The 23,749-nt window shown below is 43.9% G+C and overlaps 1 protein-coding gene across 1 annotated transcript in view; it reads right to left on the bottom strand.

The window, feature by feature from the left end:
• LOC136558617 (leucine-rich repeat flightless-interacting protein 2-like) overlaps positions 1 to 23,749 on the bottom strand; it is a 106,334-nt gene that overhangs the window by 21,104 nt on the left and 61,481 nt on the right. The window contains exons 7-9 of the mRNA XM_066553183.1: positions 10,359 to 10,436; positions 2,258 to 2,290; positions 1,355 to 1,480 (exon numbers count right to left, since the gene is read on the bottom strand). Coding sequence (XP_066409280.1) covers positions 1,355 to 1,480; positions 2,258 to 2,290; positions 10,359 to 10,436 — 237 coding nt within the window. The remainder of the gene's footprint in view (positions 1 to 1,354; positions 1,481 to 2,257; positions 2,291 to 10,358; positions 10,437 to 23,749) is intronic.

Raw genomic sequence — 23,749 nt, 5'->3', positions numbered from 1 at the left:
CAAAGGCAGTCTAAGGGACATGGATTGAAATATTTTTATGCACTGTGGTTATTTTGCTCTATCTGCTACTCAGTGACCACAAAGAAAACAAAAATTTAACCAAAAAAGGGCCTAACTACTCTGTTCCCACTGAAAACTCAATTAAAATGGCAACACCTTCATCTGTCAGCACTGAGCTGATGACACAAACAGCAATTAATGCTGGCAAATGTTGAATTTATCCATTTGCCTTTTCCAAAAGCCACAGCTCATGTCACTGCTCACTTAGGAGGTGGGTGGTACATGGATGTACAAGCTGGTTGTTGTATTTATGTTGTATTCATAAACAAAACACATTTAGTTTATACAAAATGTATTTATGGCTTCATGGAAGCAGTAACAGCTTCAGCATTCCTTCTCCATGTGACAGGCTTTGATAAATGTAGTTTTGTTGCAAGAACTGTTTAAGGGGAAACCAAAATGACACCTCACATTGCCTTATAAAAATAAAAACAGACAAGGTTCTAAACTCCTATTTGATGTTAGTACTGTAGGAGATGAGTTCTTGTTAATCTCCCAGCACTGGAAGGTTTCCTGGATTAGGAAACTGTATTAAAAAAAAAAAAAAAAACCAAATAATTTTAATTTGCTAGGGAAAAAGTGCAAACCAGCAAAGACAACGTGCAGTGGCAACCAGCAGCCTTTCAGGGAGCACTTGGAAGCATTTCCCACCACAAGCCCCCCAGTCAGAAAAGTTTGCTAGTTAATGAGACACTGCACCCAGCTCCCAGGAGAACAGCATGCAGGGGCAGCTCTGGGCTCACACTGGGTTAATGCTCACACACCAGTACCTTCAATTCTTTCAGCCCCTGCATGTATTTGCCTTCTACATCCTGAATCTGGTCCTTTAACTCATAGATGTCCTGAGGGAGGTGAGAAAGATCAGTGACAGCACAGAGTGCAGCTGGGAGGGACCAGCAGGGCTCAAGGTGCTGCTCCCAGCACCTCTCCCACACTCCTCAAGGGCTCTGACCCTAAGCTGAGGCCTTGCCACACTACCAGACTTTGTGGTCAGGGGTTTGGGCTAATTCTGATTTTTTTTTCTGGAAAAAACGAAATCTTCAGCGTTAAGGACAAGGTGCAGACCCAGGTTCAAAGGCTGCAGCAATCCCAGCCCTCCTCTGTCCCTTTCAGTGATGATCACCCTCTGTACCAGGCTCTTCCCTCTGTGTTACCTCCACCCTCCTCCCATTCCCTGTTCCGGGCTGGGAGGTCCTATCTGAGACACATCTCCAGCAAGGCTTCTCCTTCCAGCACCCCATTCACTGCCCCTGAAGGATATTCCCTGATTTCTTCTGGGTTAAGCATTCCTCACCTTGATTTCCCTGATGGAAGCCTCTGTGTCAGCTGAGATGGACGTGTCCCCACTGCCTCTCCGTGAAGAAGTCCCTCCCAGAGAGGCCAAGGTAGCTGCTGATAAACTTGAGACAGTTCGTGCTCCCTACAATCACACACAGATAAACTGCTCAGAACTTTCTTTTCCACATAAATTATGGCTTTGTAGCTTTCCCCTCTTCTTTTTTTTTTTTTTTTTAAATACACACATTACACCAATCCTTGCACTTCTAAATGATGCGCTTGTGATTAAAATCAAACTTTCCAAGAAGTAAAAAATCAAAATCAAGATTTACCAAGGGAAACTAATGAGAAAAGGCAGATCAGAAGTATTTAAATAATACTGCAATAGGAGTTTGCATAATTTAGCTTCTAACTGTTAATTCTTAATTGGAGAAAGTCTTTAGGGGCAAGTATCAGCCTGCCACACATGTTCAAAAATTGTAAAAATACATTCTGTGGAAGCTTTGGAAGCTCCTCTCCTTTATGGATATTTATTTACTCCACAGCAGTGGCCACATGAAGTGTTTGACTGTACTCAGGGTTAATGTAGCAGCCTCCTCTTTTATTATGATGATTTATTTATTTTTACATAAATAACTTAGGTCTCATAATTAAGATCTAATAAACACACACAGTGTTTGTGTGGCTTAGCCTAAAGCAGTTTCAGCCAACTGCTGTTGAAGGTCAGCTACTTAACATTGAGTAAGCAGGGGCTGAAAAGTTCATCTTCAGAAATGCTGCAGCAGAAGGCTCCAGAAATTCCAATTTTTGCCTCACAATGGGTTTTATAGGAGATTTCTGTGCACTCATGGCAAGCTGTACCCATGGAAAAGAATGAACAAAGCACTATTGTCAGAATAATTGATAAGATCCTTCTTACCTTCTCAAAGTCTTTTTCTGGCCTTTCCTCAATCTGTAAAAGAGAGGTTGAGAAGGAATTATTAATAGAATCAATAAAGGGTAAGAGAAAGCAGTAATGCACCAGAAATGCCACCACATCCTCCCCATCCCAAAAAGCACAAGGTACCAAGTTAGACTTGCAATCTAAAGCTTCAAACCTGTGGTTAATAATCCCCTTTCAAGACAAGTGGGGACTGCAACTTCAAGCAAAGATCCTAGACTACAAAACTGACCCCCAAATCAAAAATCAGGGATCAAGCCAAAGTCTAAATAAATGGCTTTTTAAGGGCTTCAGTATTTCACTGCAATTTGCTAATTTAAAGAGAGATTCCTGTACCAAAACTAGTCTAGAAGAACCCAAACAGTGAAAAAGCAGCATTTAGGGGGACAGAAAATCACCACAGATGCAGACAGTTGAAGGGTTTAAAAGTTACAGATCATCTCCATCTAAGATGGAACTAAGTGTAAAAAGGACTGAATGAAACTAAAAACTCAGCAGAACTCAACAAAACCTGAATTCTTCTTGGGACATTCAGCACAGTCAAGCTGGTTTCCCAAAAGACTCCCAGAAAAATTAATGTCTTCCCCAGAGCAAGAAGAGCCTAATTGCCAAAGGGAATTGTGCTTTTGAAACTACTGGAAAAACAATCAGGACAGAGCTGATTCAGGGGAAGGCAGGGCATAATTGAGGTTAAGTTGATCATTTCCATGAAAACACACTCAAAACCTACATCTCTTCCTAATCAGTCCACATTTGGCACAGTTGTTTGGAGCTTTTTTTCCTTTTATTACATAGAACAATATGGGGATAATCTCACTCATTATTCTTCATGTTACCTATGTTACCCTATTAAAAAAAAATCTCAGAAATGTGAGGTACCTGTTACAAATCAGCCTTTTACATTGACATCTCACAGCTAAAATTCTCTATGAATTAGAATTAAGAAAACTTAAGGCTGAGGCTTCAAACTAAAATAAGCCAGACTTAAAGCACTAGATCTAAACTTGCAAAGACACTGAATGCATAAAATCTTTAGGGAAAACCCCCTCAAATCTCTGAATTTGGAGGCAATAAGAGAGGGTCATTACTGAAGGCAGACAATTTAGCTCAGACCAAGAACAAGATGGACTGAATTGTGCAAACAGCTTTTTATTTTCATGCCTGACAGCTCCAAGTGCTGGATTTGGCAGCCTTCTAGCCTGGCCAAACACTGTGGTGTTGTTGTTTATCAAGACAGCTGTGGCAGTGTCAATAAAGGCATGTGACAAAAGATTTGTGTGTCCACACACATGTACCTCTGGAAATCTGTGTACAGCCTTTGCAAAATCTGTCCTACAGGGCACAGCTCAAAATATTTATGTTCCTTCAGCCATTTGCACAATGGTCTCTACTTTCTGGAACAAAGTAAAATCTCAGTTTTTAGCAAAATAAAGATGGAAGCAAATATTGATATTGTTTTAATGATGCATCACATGAAATAAAAATAAAATAAAATAAAATAAAATAAAATAAAATAAAATAAAATAAAATAAAATAAAATAAAATAAAATAAAATAAAATAAAATAAAATAAAATAAAATAAAATAAAATAAAATAAAATAAATTTGACTCATCACATGAGTCAAACAGAAGCTTGCATTTACAAAGGGGAATGTTGAAGACAACGTGGTGAGAGACATGACTGCAGTGAGTGTTTCTACTCAGAGCACTCCTCACCACACCTGTGAAGCCTGCTACACCTTTACTGCAAAACTATCTTAAATAATGACTCTGATGGGGCATAATCTCTATTAATGAAAGCTATTAAGTAACATATAAAATTGAGCTGGTTAAGGAAACAAACCAGATTTCATCTTCATTTTTCATCCACTCAGTGCCATGAATGCCATACTCAAAGCAATTTCTCCTCATAACCAGCAACCATCCCTAATAATTCATTTAAATATTAACACTTTAAAACCCAATCAATTTCGAGAAAAGCCAGTTCCTCACACCAAAATAACATTACACAGATGCCTCCTGCTACATGACACTTTTCTAAGCAAAAAGCCAGGCTGAAACAAGGAGCATTTAATTTTATGGTTACAGGGCAGTGATACACCAAAATCTGTCTTGTAGAAAGAGAGAAACCTACTTTAGATGAATATTTTATACAGCTTTCATCGTGCTCATGTTTAGATTAATGTATTCACAGTACCCTTTAAAAAGATAAATTTTTCCTAAAGGAATCAGCCACCAGAGGGACCTCCAGGTTTCCAGCTTTCCCCCAGTCCCTCCCAAGCCCTCTGGCAGTTGATTCAGCAATAAATAAAACAGAGAAAGGTCAGGAGAGAAATGTTTATGTTTATTTGAAGTTGTACAGAATTCTTGTCCCAAACACTTGGCTTCTGCATTAGTATTCAATCAAGAACACTGCAATTGTTAAATAGGCTGAGAAGAACTTCTCCACCTTCACATGCACTCAGCACAGCCCTTCATAAAAATATCCTGGCTTTGGGACTTTTCCACACACAAACATAAAGGATTGACAGAATACTTGCCAGAAAAGGAGATTTAAAGAGGGATTCACTTAATTTACCTTTAATTGACACAACACTACCATTTCTCATTTGCACATGGGTCTATCTCTAATCACAGGTTATCTTCCTCTCCACCAACAACTGGGGCAATTTGTACTTCAGTGCATAAAAAAGCAGGAAAAGGAAGTAATTTTCTGAGGAACTCCAGCATGCATATCTTTGTTTTGGCTGCTCTCTGCAAAGTAAGTGCAGTGGGATCAGAGTTCAGCCTCTCCTGACAGCAATTTCAGAATAAATCCAGAGCCACATTACAAAAATGTCAGCAATATCAGAGCTCACCACAGCTGGAAACATAACACAAACAAGATCACCCCACAAGCCTTTATATGGCCAAAGTGCCTGTTTTCCATGGATTAAAAGGGTTACACCCTTTTAGGGTGAAGCTCTTTGCCACCAGTGGAGTGTCCAAAATGAGTTCCTGCAGCACCGGCACAGAGCATCCAACCAAACACCTACTGCAAGTACAGGGATCTTAAAATCAGTGAAAGGCCAGGACTGAGGCAGTTTCCAGCTTCCAGGCTCCTGAACAATCAGGGAAGGGAAGGCTGGAATTCTTCTGCCTGTGCCATGTCCCATGCTCAGGTATCAGAACAGCTTCAGTGTTCAGTATGTGGCTGTCCCTGCTCAGCTCCAGCTCACATCTTGCACTTAACTTCCCCACGAAAGCAAAGGGGATTTTTGGTGACAAATCAAATTAAGATCATTTCCTGCCCTTAAAGTAGCACAGCACAGCTTGAAATGGAAATATGGCCCACAGCAGAGAAAAATTGTTAGGCTAGTGCTTAACACAGGATGGTATCTACAAAACCTGGAATTAAGAAGGAAAGAGGTACTGCAGTCAGTACAACCCCTCCAAGAACCCCCATCTTACCAGTCTGATCAGCTGGGCTGGGCCAGGCAGTAACTGAGTTCCTGCTGCTTCTCTGAGAGCCACCTGAACTCCAGCAATTAGCAAGAGTCAGCAGGGGAAAACCACTGCTGAAATCTGTCAGGTCTGAGGAGGGTTTGTGAGAAGAATCCTCTCTCAGGAATGAGTGCTATGCCAAACATCACTGCCTAAACAAACTTATCAGTGCCAGAAATGCAAGTTAGCACTGCAGCAAATCCTCACTCCAGAGGGGCCCAAAGCACATGCAGACTGTCAGAGGCAGGGCTAGGATACAACCTACCCTATCCCAAAGCACATCCAGACTGTCAGAGGGAGGGTTAGGACACAACCTACCCTATCCCAAAGGGTCCCAAAGCACATCCAGACTGTGAGAGGCAGGGCTAGGATACAACCTACCCTATCCCAAAGGATCCCAAAGCACATGCACACTGTCAGAGGGAGGGCTAGCATACAACCTACCCTAACCAAAGGATCCCAAAGCACATGCACACTGTCAGAGGGAGGGCTAGGATACAACCTACCCTATCCCAAAGGATCCCAAAGCACATGCACACTGTCAGAGGGAGGGCTAGGATACAACCTACCCTATCCAAAGGATCCCAAAGCACATGCACACTGTCAGAGGGAGGGCTAGGATACAACCTACCCTATCCAGAGAGAAGGCAAAGCTTCCTAAGTGTCTCCACCACAATTAAATCTGTCAGTGGCTTCATTTCTTTCTCTAAGTCTCTGCCAGAGAGCAAAGGTGTTCACAGCTGGGCACTGAGGTGTCCCCTGGAGGCAGGGACACCCTGGGGAGTGAGAGAGCAGCGGGGATCTGGAAGTGCTGGTCGATGGCCAGTTGGATCTGAGCCAGCAGTGCCTGGAGCCAGCAGGGACATCCCTGTCCTGGGGGATCACCCCAGCAGTGCCAGCCAGGCCAGGTCCTGTCTGCTCTGGGCCTCACCTCCAGTGCTGGGGGCAGCTTTAGATAAGATCTAAAGCTGTTAGAGAGCCTCCAAAGGAGGGAGAGAAGATAGGGAAGGGGCTGCAGGGGCTGTACAAGGAGCAGCTGAGGGCACTTGCATTGTTCAGCTGGAGCAGAGGAGACTGAGGGCAGAGCTCAGCAGGGCTGGCACCTTCCATCCCTGGGGCAGCTCCAGTCTCTGCTCCCTGTAATGCCTCTGGATCCAGGGAATGGCTGGAGCTGTGTCAGGGGATGTTTAGGCTGGATTTTAGGAAAAGGTTCTTCCCCCAGAGGGTGCTGGGCACTGCCCAGGCTCCCCAGGGAATGGGCACAGCCCCAGGCTGCCAGTGGACAGCACTCCCAGGGGTGCACAGGGTGGGATTGTTGGGGAGTCTGTGCAGGGCCAGGGTTTGGATTGATGATCCCTGTGGGTCCCTTCCAGCTCAGGATATTCTACAGCTCTGTGTGTGCTCAGGCTGAACTCTCACTGCTTGTGCTGCTGCCTGAGCCTCCACAAGCCAGGATGAACCATCGTCATCATCTCAGCACAGCCCTCTCCTCTTGTTTCACCTTGCCTCGCCTTAGAGAGCCTTCAGAAAAATACTACTGAGCCTGTTCCAGATTTAGAAATAATTGCTTTTCACTAGTAGCTTCTTGATTTAGAAAAGAAAAATAACAAAACTCCTGCAATTCATATCAAAAGTCCAGCTTTGCCAAAAAATGCTGAGAGCTCAGGTCCATCTGTACAGAAATATCTGATGTTTGCTCTCAGTCGTATTAAGATCTGTACTTTCTGTGAGGATGGTTTAATATTAAACAACATATTTGCATATCTGCAGTAACTGCAAGGACAGCAGATAATTACCAGTGGGATAACATGAAAAATGTTAAAAGAAAAATAAACAAACAGCAAAGTTCTTTCAGATATAGTGAATTCTTAAAATAACTACAAAGCCAAATATTCACACATTGTGTTGAAGTATCTTCCTGAGTTTGACTGTATCACCAACATGGTAACAGAAATGAGAACACCAGCTAGCAAAGCTGTGCACAGCAGGAAAACCACTGCAGGAAAACTACCGCTGCTTTTTGCTCACTGCTCAGTGAACAGCTACAGGAGGGGGAAACAAAACTCTGAGTAAAAAATTTCAGAGCTGCAGTGACAAGCTGTTGTATGCTTTAGTTTATAAAGTTCCATGGAATCATTCTCCACTCTCAAGTACCTGACTGGAAAGTCTACAAGAACACTTTGAAGCTTGTCAGCAAAAGTGATCCCTCCTCTGAGCTACAGGAAAAGCAGTATCTGTTTAATGCAGGAAAAAAATACTATAATCACAAAGTGCTGCTGGATTGACCCTGTGTAGCAATGAGAACTTTTAGGATCAGCTGGACTCACTATGACATTAACTCTGCTCTTCTTCAAGGTGACAGAGATAAGGGAAGCTCTTCACAGCAGGCAATAAACCACTAATTAAACCAAAAAAGGTAATTTAAGGAGTGCCTGCTGTCTCCCTGCAGAGCAGATTCACCTTGGTGCTGACTCAGCACAGCATCTCCAGCCTCTAGCATACCATGGGGCCAAAGTGTAAGCAGGGAATTTAAAACCCAAAACCTCCCTTGCACCTCCCAGCATCCTGTGATTCCTCTGAGGAACTTGCAGGAGTGACTCAGCTGGCACACAAAAAACACCAACTGCACTGTGTGGGTACCCAGTTCTTATTGCCCTTACAGAGCTGTAATGGAATCCCTGTTTATTCTGCTTAGTTCTTGCTTTGGGGGTAATTGAAATTCAGTTTGCAAAGCCATTTAAGATGTATTACTAACATAAGTTATATTCTGCAAGAACTCATAGCTCAGGGACTCAGGTTCAGGGGCTAATTAAAACACTGATTTATTTATAGCTCACCGGCTGCCATACATTATCTGATGAAAACCCCTCTGTTTTTTAACAATTTTAAAAAGTGAATGTACCCTTAGAACACCAAAACTTCAGAGCACACAGCTCCGTTGTATCAGTTTTCAAATGGCAGACTCCAAAATTCACTCTCTGAGGCAAATTAATGTTGTTATATTTTAGTTTACTGTAAGCTGCATGTTTCCTCTACCAGACATCCAACTGCACTCAGCAGCTGTCCCCATGCTTGGAAATAAATCAGAAAGATACCCAGAGCTGGAAACAGCCACAGAGACCAACAGCCACAGAGAGAAAGCACAATGTGGCATTAAAAAATTCAAGACAGAAACTCCCTAAAAGCAGGGGATGGCCAAGCCTTTAGTGATGCCTTGTGAAGGCTGCCCTAGAACAGAGGCTGGGCAGAGTTAAAGAATAAAGCAGGGATTTATTAAAAGGCCTCAATGGATCCACCTTGGGCAGCACAAGAGCCCAGGCAGGGCTGCACCCAAGATGGACCAAAATGGTCACAAAATGGACAACTGGTCACAGGGTCTGTCACTTTTTTAAGTTCTGGTCCATTTGCATATTGGAGTTAATTGTCCAATTACAGCTTTAGCCTATGAAGTCCCATCCTTCTTGTTTTTCTCTCTCCAGCCCACATTGTTTGTGCTCTTGGGCCTGAGATTTGGATCATTTGTCCTTGGTCCCCAGCTAGAGCAGGAATTGTTTTGTCTCCCTGCTCTGTGCAGAGAGCTCAGCATCCCCTAATATGAAGCCCAGACCCACACACTAAAGCAGCACAGGATCTAAAAAATATAAAAGCTCAAACCTGAGGCATCATTAGCACTTGAGCATTGCTCAGCCACAGCTTGTGCTGGGTGCTCCTCATCCCTCTAGCACTTCACCCTGCTAAAGACTGCAGTGCCTGGCACTCTGCAGTCCCACAAAGATGATCAAAACCAACCTCTGGAGAGCCCTGCAGCTCTGCACCAAAATACTGCTCACTGGACAGAAACTGAACTGCTTGAATGCTGCAGGAGATTTAGGGTTTCCTGCTCCCCCAAAAGCACTTCCATCAACATCCCAGTCTTTTCCCCAATAACCTTGCTGTGCTTTTTTCTCCATTTAAAGCAAACACAGCATTGTCATGAGAGTCCAAAGTGCATGAGAGTCCAAACATTCATCTGCATAGAAATCACTTCAGTTTTGCAATTCCTCCTCTTGTTTCTTTGTCTTAACATACATCTGCATAGAAATCACTTCAGTTTTGCAATTCCTCCTCTGGTTTCTTTGTCTTAAGCACTGCCCAGAAGGTCCAATTAGCACCCTAAGAAACTCACAGAAACTCCTTTAACTAATTTTCTTCATCACTGCATTTATAAATCCAGGGATACAAGCACTGACATTTAGAGGATTCATGCTCAGATGACTGACTAGTGGTTACTATTTAACAGTGCCATTAAGGGAAATGTCTGAGGTAGATGTACCTGAATTACTAAAAAAATCTTCCTACTGTTTTATGCACTACCAGATTGCAAATGGAATTTTATAGCTGAAATTTCTGTGCTGCTGCCATTGCTACTACTAGAGAATTTTTCACTCTAAGGTTCCAAATATTTAGGCAGATTACAGGAGAAGTGTGACAGCACTTTTAAGCAAATAATACATCCCTTAAGAATTACTCAGAGACAGTGACCTCTCTGCACAAAAAAAGGCCTTGAAGGAGAGAGGAATGAAACAGTTGAGGGGCAAAGAGAAATAGAGGAGCTCACCACTGGACTGGCCCGAGCAGAGCTGGCTCTGGAGGATGCCCGAGATCCCGACCCAAGGTAGCAGCTGTACTCAGAAGGCTGCAGCAGGAAATCCAGGAACAGCAGGCAGAGAAAAGAGAAAGCCATTAGAACTGGCAAGGGAAGCAGGAGAGGATGTAGAGCATCACATCTGAAATTACTTCAAGAGATGGTTACATGCAGCTGGACAAAGGAACAGCAGTGAAAAACAGAGAATTGTTAATTTGAAAATTAAGGCAAGGAGTAATTCCACTGGCAGTTCAAGTAGAGATTTGACTCAATTCTTAGAATACTAATAATTTATTTATATCTCTTCAGGTACCAGTGACAAGTAAACAATTCAGTTTCTCTACAAAAGCCTCCATCCTACTACTTTCCAAGAGCTCTGACGCTCTCTGGTGAATCATTTTCCCATGTTCCCAACACTGTGCACCTATAAAATGAATTTGTGCTCCACAGGCCAAAGGAAGAAACATCCACCATATATGTGGGGATTAAAGTAAAAGCTGAGCCCAGCTCAGAGACTGAGTCTCTCTCCTGGTTTTCCAGCACCTGCAGTCCTCATCTCCTGCCAAAGAAAATCTTGCAGCTTTTTTTGAAAGGAAAGATCTGAGCAGAGAGGCAGGACAGGGCTGGCTGGCTGCTGACAAGGACAAAGAATGTGTCCATGCTCTTTTATTTCCAGAGGTTTTAATGCAGTGGACATGGAACAGGGAAATAAAAGTTTAAAGCATCAGGGAAACAGAACTAGAACTTACCCTGGAAACAATGAGTTTATTTCAGAGGTGATTAGGATTTCTCAGATACAAACACACAGAAATCTGAAGAATTAGTATACTTTGGAGATGTGGGTTTTTTCAGGGCTTTTTTTATTAAGTCACCTGGCCACTACAGGGCTGCTCCATCACCATTAGTCACAGCAGCACAGCATCACCTGCAAATTAAGCTTGCAGCACTAATGAATGGTGAGAGGGTAAGCTGGAAATAACCCCAGCTAGAGCACAAGCACAGGGTCAGCCCACAAAACATCCTGTGCAGGGTGCACAGCCCATGGGCAGGACAGTGCCCTCGGGGCACCCCGAGGGAGGGCCGGGCACAGTGTCCAGAGCAGCTGGGGCTGCCCCTGGATCCCTGCAATGGTCAGTGCTGGACAGGGCTTGGAGCACCCTGGAGAGTGGAAGGTGACCCTGCCCAGGTGGCCTTTAATGTCCCTTCCAACCCCAGAGCTGGGGTTGTCCTGTGGTTGACTCTGTGTCCTACACTGGCTTTGTGCACCTGATCTTCATTTCAGAGGTGAGAATATGCACAGTACAAAACTCTGCTGCACACTGTTTCCAACTATTGCCAGTCACACAATAATTCCTAAATTAAAGGCAAAAAGCACTGAAGTAAAGCCACAGATTTTGTTTGGTCACTGCAGTGTTTTATGCCTAACAAAAGAAGGGTTTAGAATAAATTTGAAACTTGTGACAGGGAAAAAGTTGTACCTACTGCTGAGTCCTATATTAATGTTCCCAGGCCCTATTTATCCCACAGCTGCTCCCTGTGCATTGCAGGGCTGACTGTGGAAGTGGCTGTGACCATGCAAGGCCACCGTCAGCCTCACCCCCTGCATCCACCTGCCCTTCCAAAAATACTTTTTGGGAACAGCCAGCAGAGGTGACACTCCCACTCCAGGTTAAAAGTGCTGCAAGGTTCAGAGGCATTAAAACAAAACAGCTTGTCACAGGTGTTGTGACAAGGTCACTGCCTCTGGGGCAAACCCCTCCTCCCCCAACTCTCTCATTACTCCAGGAACAGGAAAGGTTGGGTTACACACAAATAAATACCTGTGGCTCAGAGTGGGATGGGGATGGAGGGATGGGAAAGCACCAGGGTTTCAGTTCTTATGCCACTGACAGCCCCTGAAAGACCCACAAACAGGTTTTTGGCTGAAAGGTTTGGGCTGTAAATGATGTGAATCAGTGGGCTGGCAAGAGGATGGCACAGCCCTTGAAGGACTAACAAGTGCTTAGAAAGCATTCTTCAAAGTGTTTCCTCCTCCCAGCTAATAAAAATGTGATGTTTAAAGTTAACATCACTGCTCTGTCTCCAGGTTTTTCACTCTTATGGCCTTAGATGGTGGTTATTTGTTTGCTGGGGTTCTCTTGGTTGGTTGGGTTCTGCTGCCCCAAACACCCACAGAAGAGATATGAAGGCATTTTGTGCCTTTTAATCTGTAAACCAGCTCCTGGAGTTTCTTTTTTGAAAATACACAATTGATATGGTCATTCCTTACATTGTTGCTCCCCATCCCCATGACAGAGCCCTCCACTCTCAGGAACACACATTTTGGAAGCACTGTCACATACATGAATGTAAAATATATTTGACTATAAATCCAAGAAACAAAACCAAGCCGCCCATATATTCCCAAAAATCATTCACTTCACACTGCTTATGAGGAACTGATTTTTATATTTTTGGCTGATTATTTTTTAAACTTGTATTTTTCTCAGTTTTGACAAGCAGAATTAAGTCTCAGGGAGGGAAAGGATTTCATGTATGGCCTTCCCAAGGTGTTTTATCTGTGTGAGGCAGAAGTGGACTCCCTGTCCCACAGAGAGATGAGTTCCCATTGATCACTGCTTCATGGAAGCTGGTGGGAAATCCAAGAAACAAAACCAAGCCACCCATATATTCCCAAAAATCATTCACTTCACACGGCCTACATGGAACTGATTTTTAAATTTTTGGCTGATTATTTTTCAAAATTGTATTTGACAAGCAGAATTAAGTCTGAGGGAGAGAAAGGATTTCATGTATGGCCTTTCCTAGGTATTTTATCTGTGTGAGGCAGAAGTGGATTCCCTGTCCCACAGAGGGACGAGTTCCCATTGATCACTGCTCCATGGAAGCTGGTGGGAATGGTGCTCCCTCTCCTGCTGCCTAGAGCAGCAGGTGCTGGATGTCACAGAGCCCAGGTGGAAGGTTGCCCAGGCTGGCAGAGGACAGGGACAGAGCAGGGAAAAGCAGAAAAGCTCTTACAGCACGGGAACTGGGGGCACTATAGCGCCGGCTCCCGCTGTAAACGCTCTCGTCGTACACGGACGCCTACAATGAAACACAGAGTCAGCACAGCACGGCACCTCAGCCTCTCTGCACACTCACAAACTCACCCAGAACAAGAAGAGGCAGCCAGCAGCATGGGCAGGGACAGGGACACCTCCTGGAGGCAAGGACAGGGCCATCTCCTGGGTGCAACACAAGCAGCATGCAGGGGAAGAGCCGAGGCGAGCGTACGTGCAGGATGTGACACACCCCGAGATGGGACACCAACCCTGCTCCCAGGGCTTCAATTTAATTTTAACTCAATTCACTGCCTACCCATAAAATGGCTACATCAATTCTTACACTGATCCCATCTGTTTCACCTTCATTGCTGGTGCTGGCAGTGATGAGCTCCACTTACCTCCTAATAAGCTTCACTTACCAGCCAGTTTAGTAAATTAATAAAATAGGAGGAAAATGCATATTTTAAGACAGACTCTGGTTTAGCATAGAGATATATGGTTCAGGAAACTCAAGGGGAGTGGGAAACTCTACCTTTAAGCTTTGAGAAAAAATTCTGAGACGCTCATTTTAAAGAAGAAGGCAGGAATTTGTCTAAAAAAATTATATTTGTGAGCAGATTTTTGTTAGTTTTTAAGCAGCCAGCAAGAATTGATGTTGCCTCTCTGTCCTGCTCCTGGAAAGACACCGAGGAAGACAATTCCCTGGCAGCATCACAACCCCATGAGCACAATCCCAACAGGAATTAAAGGAAGGCTCAGCAAACCCAGGTGTGCACAAACAGCATCACACACGTGGCATTCAGATGGATGGGACACCAGGGGTGAGACAAATAAATGCACCCAAGGGGGAATGACAGACAGAGGCAGGGGACAGGATGTGCATGGCTGGGGGTGGGTGGCTCTGGTGTTGGTGCTCAGAGCATCAGCACAACAAACCCTGTAACTCCTGGCTGGCAGGGCATCGCTGTACAGCAGGGAGGGCTGGGGGAGACAAGCACAACACTTTTTGGTTTGGCACAGAAAATTCAACAGGAAAAAAAACCAGGTGCCTAGAGCAGAATGAACCCTCTTGGTGAGAGATTAGGATCACTACATGACAACAGAAGGAAGCCCAGTACAGAGAATATTAGTCATGTGCTCCATGAAAGCATTAGATCTCTGCTCCCCAAAGACTAAGAATACCAAGCAGGCACGTGCATTTCCTACAGGAAGGGAGGACACAGACAGTATGCAAAAGCAAAACAGCAGAATTTAATTTTAGGTTGTTAAGCTGTTATTGTCTCCCACACGTTTGTGTACAGGAGCCAGAAATGGGACTTGTCCTCATGAAAAAGAGCTACACAGAAGTGCTTCAAAGCACACACTGTTAGTTGTAAGATCATCTCCTGTGTGTTTCATTATTTACAAATGCAGAGAAAACACAACCAATTCAGGAAAAAACTACAAGTGCTTCAGTCAGAGCAGGCTGAAACAGGTGTTAGTAACCATCCCCCCCAAAATGCAGAACTTACACAAACCCAGAGCACTCTGTGTGTGTGGCAGAGCTGGGTGCAAGAGGCTCCAGCAGTGACCCCCAGCCCAGGTCCTGCTGCCACAGTGCCCCATCCACACCCCTGTGCTGAGCTGCCCCCTGGGGCACTGCTGGAGCTCTGCTGGCACCCAGCTCTGCCACACACAGGGGACAATGCAACCTCCCAGGGGTTTTACACTTCACTGATGCTCTCCCAGCACTCTGGGAGTTGCTTCCCTGTAATTTTGTGTGGTGCAGACTGGATTGTCTCAAGCTCACCAGACTGACACGCTAGGCAGAGGAGCTGCCTCAAACAGAGAACTTCAGGTAATTAAGATTTCCCTTATCTTTCTAGACCAACTGAGGCCTGTGGCAGACAAGGAAAGGGAGGAGCAGCAAAGGAAAACTGACTGTGCTCATTTGAAAACAGTTTTCCATGACTCATTCCAATCTTAAAAGGTCTGATTTGTTTGGGGCTTTTTTTAAAGTTTCACTAAAAAGAGCTACAGAGACTCTTGACAATTGGTCCAATTGATTCCTAAGTACAAGAGGTTGTATTATCCAAACAAAGTCCAGGCCAGGTGAAGCCAGAGGGCAACAGACCCAATTTCCATTTTGGGAAGAAAGTTGAGAGGTGGAAGCATAGCTGCTGTTGGGGAGACCCAGGTCAGAGTAGTAGGAAGCCTGCATTAACAAACAAAGCAAAAAAATAAAAAAGAAAAAAGAGAACTCCTTGAGAACTCAGCTTCACTCTTTATTCCTTTAAATGGGAAGCAAAAAGTAAATTAAGTGAATACAAACTGCAAAGCAGTCAAAGTGGTCACAGATGCAAGAAGAGAGAACTGCATTAAAGCTGTGAGGATGTGTGAAAACTGTGGGACCTTTGAAGCACTGGAAAAATGCACTGGTCAGAGAGCTGGCCAGGTTCCTCCTGAGATCCTGGGGAGTTTATGTCCTGTAAGCTACACCCCCAGGAGTTTATGTCCTGTAAGCTACATCCCCAGGAGTTTATGTCCTGTAAGCTACATCCCCATGAGTTTATGTCCTGTAAGCTACACCCCCAGGAGTTTGTGTCCTGTAAGCTACACCCCCAGGAGTTTATGTCCTGTAAGCTACACCCCCAGGAGTTTGTGTCCTGTAAGCTACACCCCCAGGGGAGATGGAGAGCAAAGCCAGGGACCAAAGCTGCTGCCTGTGCCCAGCAGGAAGTGTGAGCAGCCACTGTCAGACATGGCAAGACTGAGTGGAGAGAAAACTGTTCTCTAAGAAGTGAGACTTTAAGCACCTTCTTTAAATTAAACACCTTCTCTCCCTGCTTTCTGCCTTGCATCCAGTCATCCCTGCACTTCTGGTCTACTCAGGGGATCTTAATGAGGAATGGTTGTTCTGAAAGGTCTCACACTTTCACCTCCTTTGCTGCTCTCCAGAGCTCTCCTTTCACACCTACTCCTGACACCTTTCCTCTCCAAACATTTCTCATGGGGGCTAGACAGCCAAGGCTCTCTGCTTTCAGCAGTCAGCTCCTGACAAACCCTAACTCATCCTTGCCTCACCACTGTGATCCGTGGAGGTGTCAATTTCCTCACAAAGGAGGCAGATCTGTGGTAAAATAAAGGAATTTGTTTGCTTTCTTCTGTCACTGTGAGCAAACAGAAATTTAGATATGTCACAATAACCACAGGTACAGGCTGAGGGCAAATCATTGTCCAACCTCAAAAAAACCTAACCCAAGAAACAACCAAAACCAAAACCCACCCAAACAATGCCTGTACAATAAGACTTTGTCTGAAAGGAAACCTGAACTAAACTTTAAGAAATGATTTTCATTCCTGCTTAGAGTTTTCAATCTGCACGTGGGCTGTTTGGCACATGGCATTAATCATATTTAAGGGATCAACCTGTGACACTGCAAGTGCAGTGTGCACATGGAGATCAGTCCCTTCCGTGACTTAAAACTGGACACCCATTTTGGAAACAGCCATTGCCAGCAGGTTCATTCATCATTTCCCTGCTGTCCTGAAGAATTTTCCTATTTTTCATTTTTCCTTGTCACTTTGTGATTCAGCTTGGGCTTTTTGGAGAGAATATTCCTAAAAAGTGAATGCCAGCCAGGCTGCCATCAATTTGGTTTGAAGTTTCAGCTATTCTGAGTTACCCCCAAACTTTCCTCCCCCTCCTAATTAATGATTAATCCAAACAGCAACAGAACTACAAGGAACTAACGATGTTGCTGTAATTAAGCCCTACTCAGACTAAACCCCCACGCTGCAAACGCTAATTCCAGCATGATTTTAAATTATTTAAATGGAAACCAAACAACCTCTTCTCCCTGGATGACTTTCTTGCAGATATTTTGCTCTCCCTACAGTCCTTGGAGCACTGGAGTATGTCAGTAAAGAGTCAGAACATCATTTATTACCAGTGCTACGGAATAAAGCTCCTTGAACTCCTCAAATGGCTCAGCAACAGGACAGGCTGTTTTTTCAGCAGTCCAAGCAATAGTATTTCATTGTCTCTTATCCACATAATGCCAGGTAAATTATATGGAGCAACAATTTTAGATGGACGTGAAATATCAGATTTCACTGTTTATCCAGGCTCCTGCTTAACTTCGTGCCTACAAAGTCACCCCCTGAACTCTCTCTCATGTTCAGCGTGTTATTGCTCAAACACTTGGATAAATGGGGGCTTAAAAGAGTTTATTTTTGGCCTAAACACTGAGCTTTAGGCTGCATAGCACTAAATTTCTTTAGAAGCCTTGATAGCACAAAGATCAACAGGCTCTGAGCTTTTGTCTGGCTTTGTTAAAATAAAGGGAAAAAAAAAACCCCAACAGTTTCCCCTTTGCCCCCAGGCTGTGCCTGGACAACCCCTTTAAATCATTTGCACAATCCCCAATTTTTAACAAAGCAGGGCCAGGAGTTGCTGTAATTGACACACAACACTTGTGCTGGAACAGGAGGGAACATTGTGACCTGCATCCTCACAACTGAGTTAATGATTAAGCTTTTCTGGACTGGAAATAAAAGTCCATCAATGTTAAGTAGTTAAGTGGGAACACTTGCACTGGCTCTTCAGCTCTGTAGGCGTTTCCAGAAACCCTAGGATATGGTTTATAAAGGGAAAAAAGAAAAAAAAAGCCAAAAAACCAAAGGCATTTAGTTAAGCAAACTTCAAATAAACAATGTGCATTTGGGGAAAATTCAAAATCCATATTAACTATGCAAATTCAAATTCAAAGTCCATTTTAACTATGGAAATCTCAAGGCATGGACTAAATTAGGAGATTCAGTACTAGAGCACAGCATGAACACCCTGCAGAGGTTGTAAAACACTCACTCTGTTTCCAGCATGTGGAAATCCCCCCTGCCAGTGCTGCCACAATGTAATTTCTAACCAGTTTTGTTTACAAGTTAAAGCAGCTCTGGCTCCCAAGATCTTTCTGTACCAATTTCTGAGACTCCCCACTCATGGCCTGATTTTTGATTTTTTATTTCCCAAACAACTTCTTGCTGCACCTCCAGTGCCTGACAAGCTCCAAACCCACAACGTGCAAGACAGGTAAAACCTGCTTCACTGCCAAAAAGAATTTGCTAATTAGCTTTAATCCCATCAAATGGAGTGATAGAATTTTATAGCAATAGAAATCATCTACTAACCCTGCTAGATTTTCTACTCTGAGATGATCCATACACGTCTTCCTCATAACCATTGGTCTGTTATGGAAGGAAAGGAAAAAACAAAAAAGGAAAGACAAAAAAAGGAGAGAAGAAAAATTGACAGAGACCCTGAAGGGAATTTTTAAGCAAATGTCATCACTTATGAAAAGCAAAGGCAGAGACAGAACTTTTCAAAGATACACCAGAACAGGAGAAGTGCAGGATTAGGTCATGATTTCAAACATGAGGACACGAACATTTGTGTCACTGCCTCTAGAACAGCCAAAAATGTCAAGGATACTCCTGCTTGCCCTTTCTGATCTCCCTTTTTTTAAGATTTTTTTTGCCTCTCCTATTATTACTGGTCTATATTCAAACACTGTGAAGGGAATAGGACACAAAATGGGGACAAAAAGGAGATCACAGACTACAATAAAGGGCATAAATCACTATAGCTGTTTATACCTCAGGCAGCCAAACACCTAAAAAGCTGCAAATTGTAGTAGAGGAATTAATTCTATTTGAGAAATCCAGCTTAGCAAACACGCAGTGCTGGATAAATTCTCTTCTTTTTGATTTTGAGCATCAGAATGAAACCCAGACAGTGGCCATCTGCCTCATCCCAGGATTCTGAGGGCTGGTAGGAGATTTGGGTGGGCTCAGCTGTCCTCCCTGGGGTCAGGAGGGAAAACAAACAAGCCCAGAAGGACTGCTCCATAAACAAGGTGAGGTGCTTCAAATCCCTATGGCAGCAGTGCTGGGAATAAAAGAAAACAATCAGTGACTCAGTCCTGAGTCTGGGAATGTGGTGGTGAAGAAGAGAGGACAGACCCAAAAGTCTCCTCAATGGACAGCATTAAAAGCTCAGGTTTCCCCAGCAATTCACTGTTCAGGTATCACCTCACAGCCAGCCCTGGTTTAACACTGAAAACAAGGAAGCACTCTGTGTATTTGGGGTGGGGGTTTGGTGGAAATTTAATTAGAATTTTCTATTAAAATTAAGTTTTGAAGTCCATGTTTTAATGAGTTCCCAAAATGAAAATCCACTAGAACCAATCTGAATCAATCTCCAGGGGAAATATTTATCATCTGCTATACAGCAGCTTGCATGAAAAATTAAACAAATTAACTTAGAAACCAAATCAGAGCCAAGCTGGGAAAGCTACTTCTGGGAATAGCTTAGAATCTCTATTGAAATGCAATCCTATCACCCCAAATGGAAGGCAAACTTCCAAGTTTCTTTTATTCAAGAACTGATTTAAAATACTGCTGTAGCCTTCTCACACAGCTTGGCTTCTTTCCAGCTTTTACCAGGTTGTTTGTTTTTCTTTTTCCAAGCTCCTTGAATTTCTCCAACGCTTAAGAATGGTTAAAATGGATCTCCAGCAGCTGAAAGCAGCGCTCTGTGCAGACCAATTACCTCCACCACCCCTTTTATTGCTACACTGAGGACTTGTTTGCCTTTTTCAGCTGTGCAATATTGACTAAATGTAACCTCAGATCACTATCTGAACCATCCTATTACTTTGTAATGGTACCTTCATTTTTCCCAGATGTGGTATTCCCCATTTGTTTTTACTGTTATTCCATCTTGACAAGTTGTCTCCTGTTTATCATCAGTATTTTCTCTCTAACTCTTGTATGAAACTGCCTTCACTCCCTGCACTCAGCCAGCCAGGCAATACAGACTCCTGGGGAACTGCTTTTCCCTCCTTAAAAAACCCAGATGATGCTGTCTTAGCTGGGAACAGACCAGCTGAGATCCTTCCCAGCTGTCCTGTTCTCTAACCAAGTTCTTTTCCAACTGTACATTCCTTTTACAAGAACGAGATCTGGGCCCAAGGTTTCACTTCATGTCACGCAGAGACAGCCAGGAGCCTCACAGTTCCATTTACAGTAACATCCTTTATGCCCTGAAATAATTACCCTGTTTAGGACCTCCAGCTGCATTGGCATGATGGATTTTCCACAAGCCCAGGGTAACTGGTTATCACTTGACAGTTCAGGCCCTTCTAAAGGAATTTGCCTCATTTGCCCTGTGTCTCCCAGAGTTGAGCCTGAAGCCCCAGCGCTGAGGCCATTTCCCTGCCCCTCTGACCCATCCTCTCCAGAAACCTCTCCAGTGCATATTTTTGAAGGCAAATGCTCCAGGCAGCTCTTGGAGAGCAGGGTCAGTTTTATCAGACCTTGCTGGCCTTTGTTCTAGGCTACATTTACATGCAAAGCATCTGACCCTCATGAAAACTGGAACAAATAACACTGCATGCTAGAGAGGCTAAAATGACTCCATTTTACTTTTCTCCCTTTTGTGACCCTATTTTTCTCTCTGTATTTTCTTCTTGCTTTTGACAAAGGAAACCATTTCACTCTCACTGTGTCCATTTCTGCTTGTAATGTTTTTTTTTACTTCAGGCTGCAGCTGGTGCTGCTCCCTCAGGCTTTCTCAATCCCACACCCAACTTCCAGCCCTCAGAAAAATTCTCTGCTTGTTTCCAGTGTGGCAAAGAACCCCAACCCAGCCTCCATCTCATGAGCTAAAGGATAAAGTAGGGATTTATTAAAAGGATCTCCTCAATGGATCCACCTTGGGCAGCACAAGAGCCCAGCCAGGGCTACACCCAAGATGAGCCAAAATGGTCACAAAAGGGACAACTGGTCACAGGGTCTCTCACTTTTATAACTTCTGGTCCATTTGCATATTGGAGTTAATTGTCCAATTATAGCTTTAGGTTATGAAGTCCCATCCTGCTTGTTTTTCTCTCTTCAGCCCACATTGTTTGTGCTCTTGGGCCTGAGATTTGGATCATTTGTCCTTGGTCCCCAGCTGGAGAAGGAATTGTTTTGTCTCCCTACTCTGTGAAGAGAGCTCACCATCCCCTAACATGAGGCTAAAACCCACACACTAAAGCAGCACAGAATCTGAAAAATAGAAAACCTGAGGCATCAGTGTCCTCTTTGCCTGCCTGGAATAAGATTCACCCATGACAGGGGGTGGAATGAGATGGGGTTTCAGGGCCTTCCTAACCCAAACCATTTGGGATTCTATGACATCCTCTCAACATTGCCTATTTCTGTGTCCAAGTTAGGTAGCTCCAGTAAGGTTTTGAGTTTCCCCCATGCACTTTATGCACAGCACTGAAATAAGAGTTTGCATTATCCCACATTTTGGAGATGAACTGGTGCTCATTATTCCCAAGGAAGTGCTGATAGCTGTGGTGTATCCTTGACACTGGGCTGGCAGCTCTCCCACCTGCACACACTCCTTGTCCTGCCACAGTGGCTTTGGAGGCAGAACCCTCTCTGAGACACACAGAAATACATACTGCTTTGGAGTAGTTCTTCTTTTTGGTCCTCTCACTCTCTAATCCAGCCTGCAGTGGGATGAAGAACGTGGGGTGAGATCAGTGAGTGTGTGCACCCCCATGTGGGGCCAGGCATGCACATCCCCATGCAGGCAGAGGAGCAGAGCAGGGCTCGGGGAGCAGCCAGTGCACCCCTGGAGTCAAACGCTCGGTTATTGGGAATATTGCTCGGTTATTGGGAATATTCTCAAGTGCTGATGGCACTGGTAAATTTAGCAGCTGTGCTTCCAATCAGCCACGCTGGCTGGGCTCAGTCAATGCACAGCTGTCCATCCTGACTGTATCAATAGAGCCATGCAAACACCCAAACGTGCTGGAACTATTCTGGGATGTAGGTCAGGCACAAAGGGATGCGCTGCGCTCCTGGTTGGAAACAGCACCGGGAATGAAGGAGAGGGGAAAAGCAGGGGAATCTACAGGACTGCACTGCCCAGTTTGCTTCCTGCAGACACCAGCACACCTCCAGTTGTGGAAATCTTTTAAACTGAGCTTTAGTCCTTGTTGCCCCTTTCTGTTCTTTCAGGAGCAGCTTTATCTCAGTGTTCCCAGAGCAAATACTCGCTGTCAAAGCATTATTATTAATGTGATTTTGTCCTCTCAAGTGAAGGTAACACAAGCTGCAGCTTTGGTAGGCAGTGTGTTTGTCCTGTCTGTCACTGTCATATTTTCTGGAAAAATCCCTTTGCCCAGGATTTCTTCTCCTGGGAAGCTGAGAAGCCTCAGAAAAAAATGAAAACAATATTATCTGATTGCTTCTCCTGTGTTTTGCTGCTTTGGAATGGGGTTGGACATTGTTTATCCAACAGGTGGTTGTTTGATTGGTTTCATGTGAATTGTTTTGACTTAATGACCAATCACAGCCAGCTGTGTCAGGACTCTGGAAAGTCACAAGTTTTTCATTAGTATCTTGTTAAGCCTTCTGTCTGTATCCTTTCTCGATTCTTTAGTATAGTTTTAGTATAGCATTCTTTAATACAATATCATAAAACAATAAACTAGCCTTCTGAGAACATGGAGTCAGATTCTCAATTCCTCCTTCATCCTGGGGACCCTGAAAATACCACATCTTGTCACCTTTGCTAGATCTATTTACAGTGAGTTTATGAGATTTTTATTCCTTTCCAGATCTGTGCTGAAATAAATCCAGATGCAGTTGGTCCAACATGGACAGGCTTTAACAGAGACAGTGTTTCAGGGGAAATCCATTCTGCTCTGCCTGTGGTAACTCCTGAGCTAAACCCAGCTCAGATCTCTGTAATCATTTGTCACTTCTCATCTGAACTGTGTCAGAGCAGGAGGAGAGGAAGTGGCACCCTGACATCACAGACCACAAACTGCCTCAGGATGCTTCCAGATCACCCTGATCTCAGAGCAGTTATCACAACCTGTGTTAGCTTCTTCTTCATGATTAGTTTTTGAACATACACACACACACACACACACACGCTCTGCAACTTGCAGACTATTCTCACCACTGGGTAGGTGCTGGCATAATCCAAATGAGACTGTAAAGGCATGAGAGGAGAGGGAAATCAGAAAACAAAGGAAAACACAAGTTATGTCAACCAAAGGAACTCCCCCAAAACAAAACAAACAACAAACAAACACAAAAATAGGCAGGGAGATGGAAATCCCAACTGAAGAACTTTGATAATGCAGGATTTCTTGCACAAAGGCACAAGTTTGGAAGCTGGGAGGATACAAAACAAGGATTCACAAATTAATCAGGAGTGATTGATAAAACAAGGATGCACAAATTAATCAGGAGTGATTGATAACACAACAATAT

Source organism: Molothrus aeneus, chromosome 7 (genome assembly GCF_037042795.1).
Source record: "Molothrus aeneus isolate 106 chromosome 7, BPBGC_Maene_1.0, whole genome shotgun sequence".
Taxonomy (NCBI): domain Eukaryota; kingdom Metazoa; phylum Chordata; class Aves; order Passeriformes; family Icteridae; genus Molothrus; species Molothrus aeneus.
The sequence above is the reverse complement of the archived record's forward strand: the minus strand, read 5'-3'. Positions and strand labels throughout refer to the sequence as shown.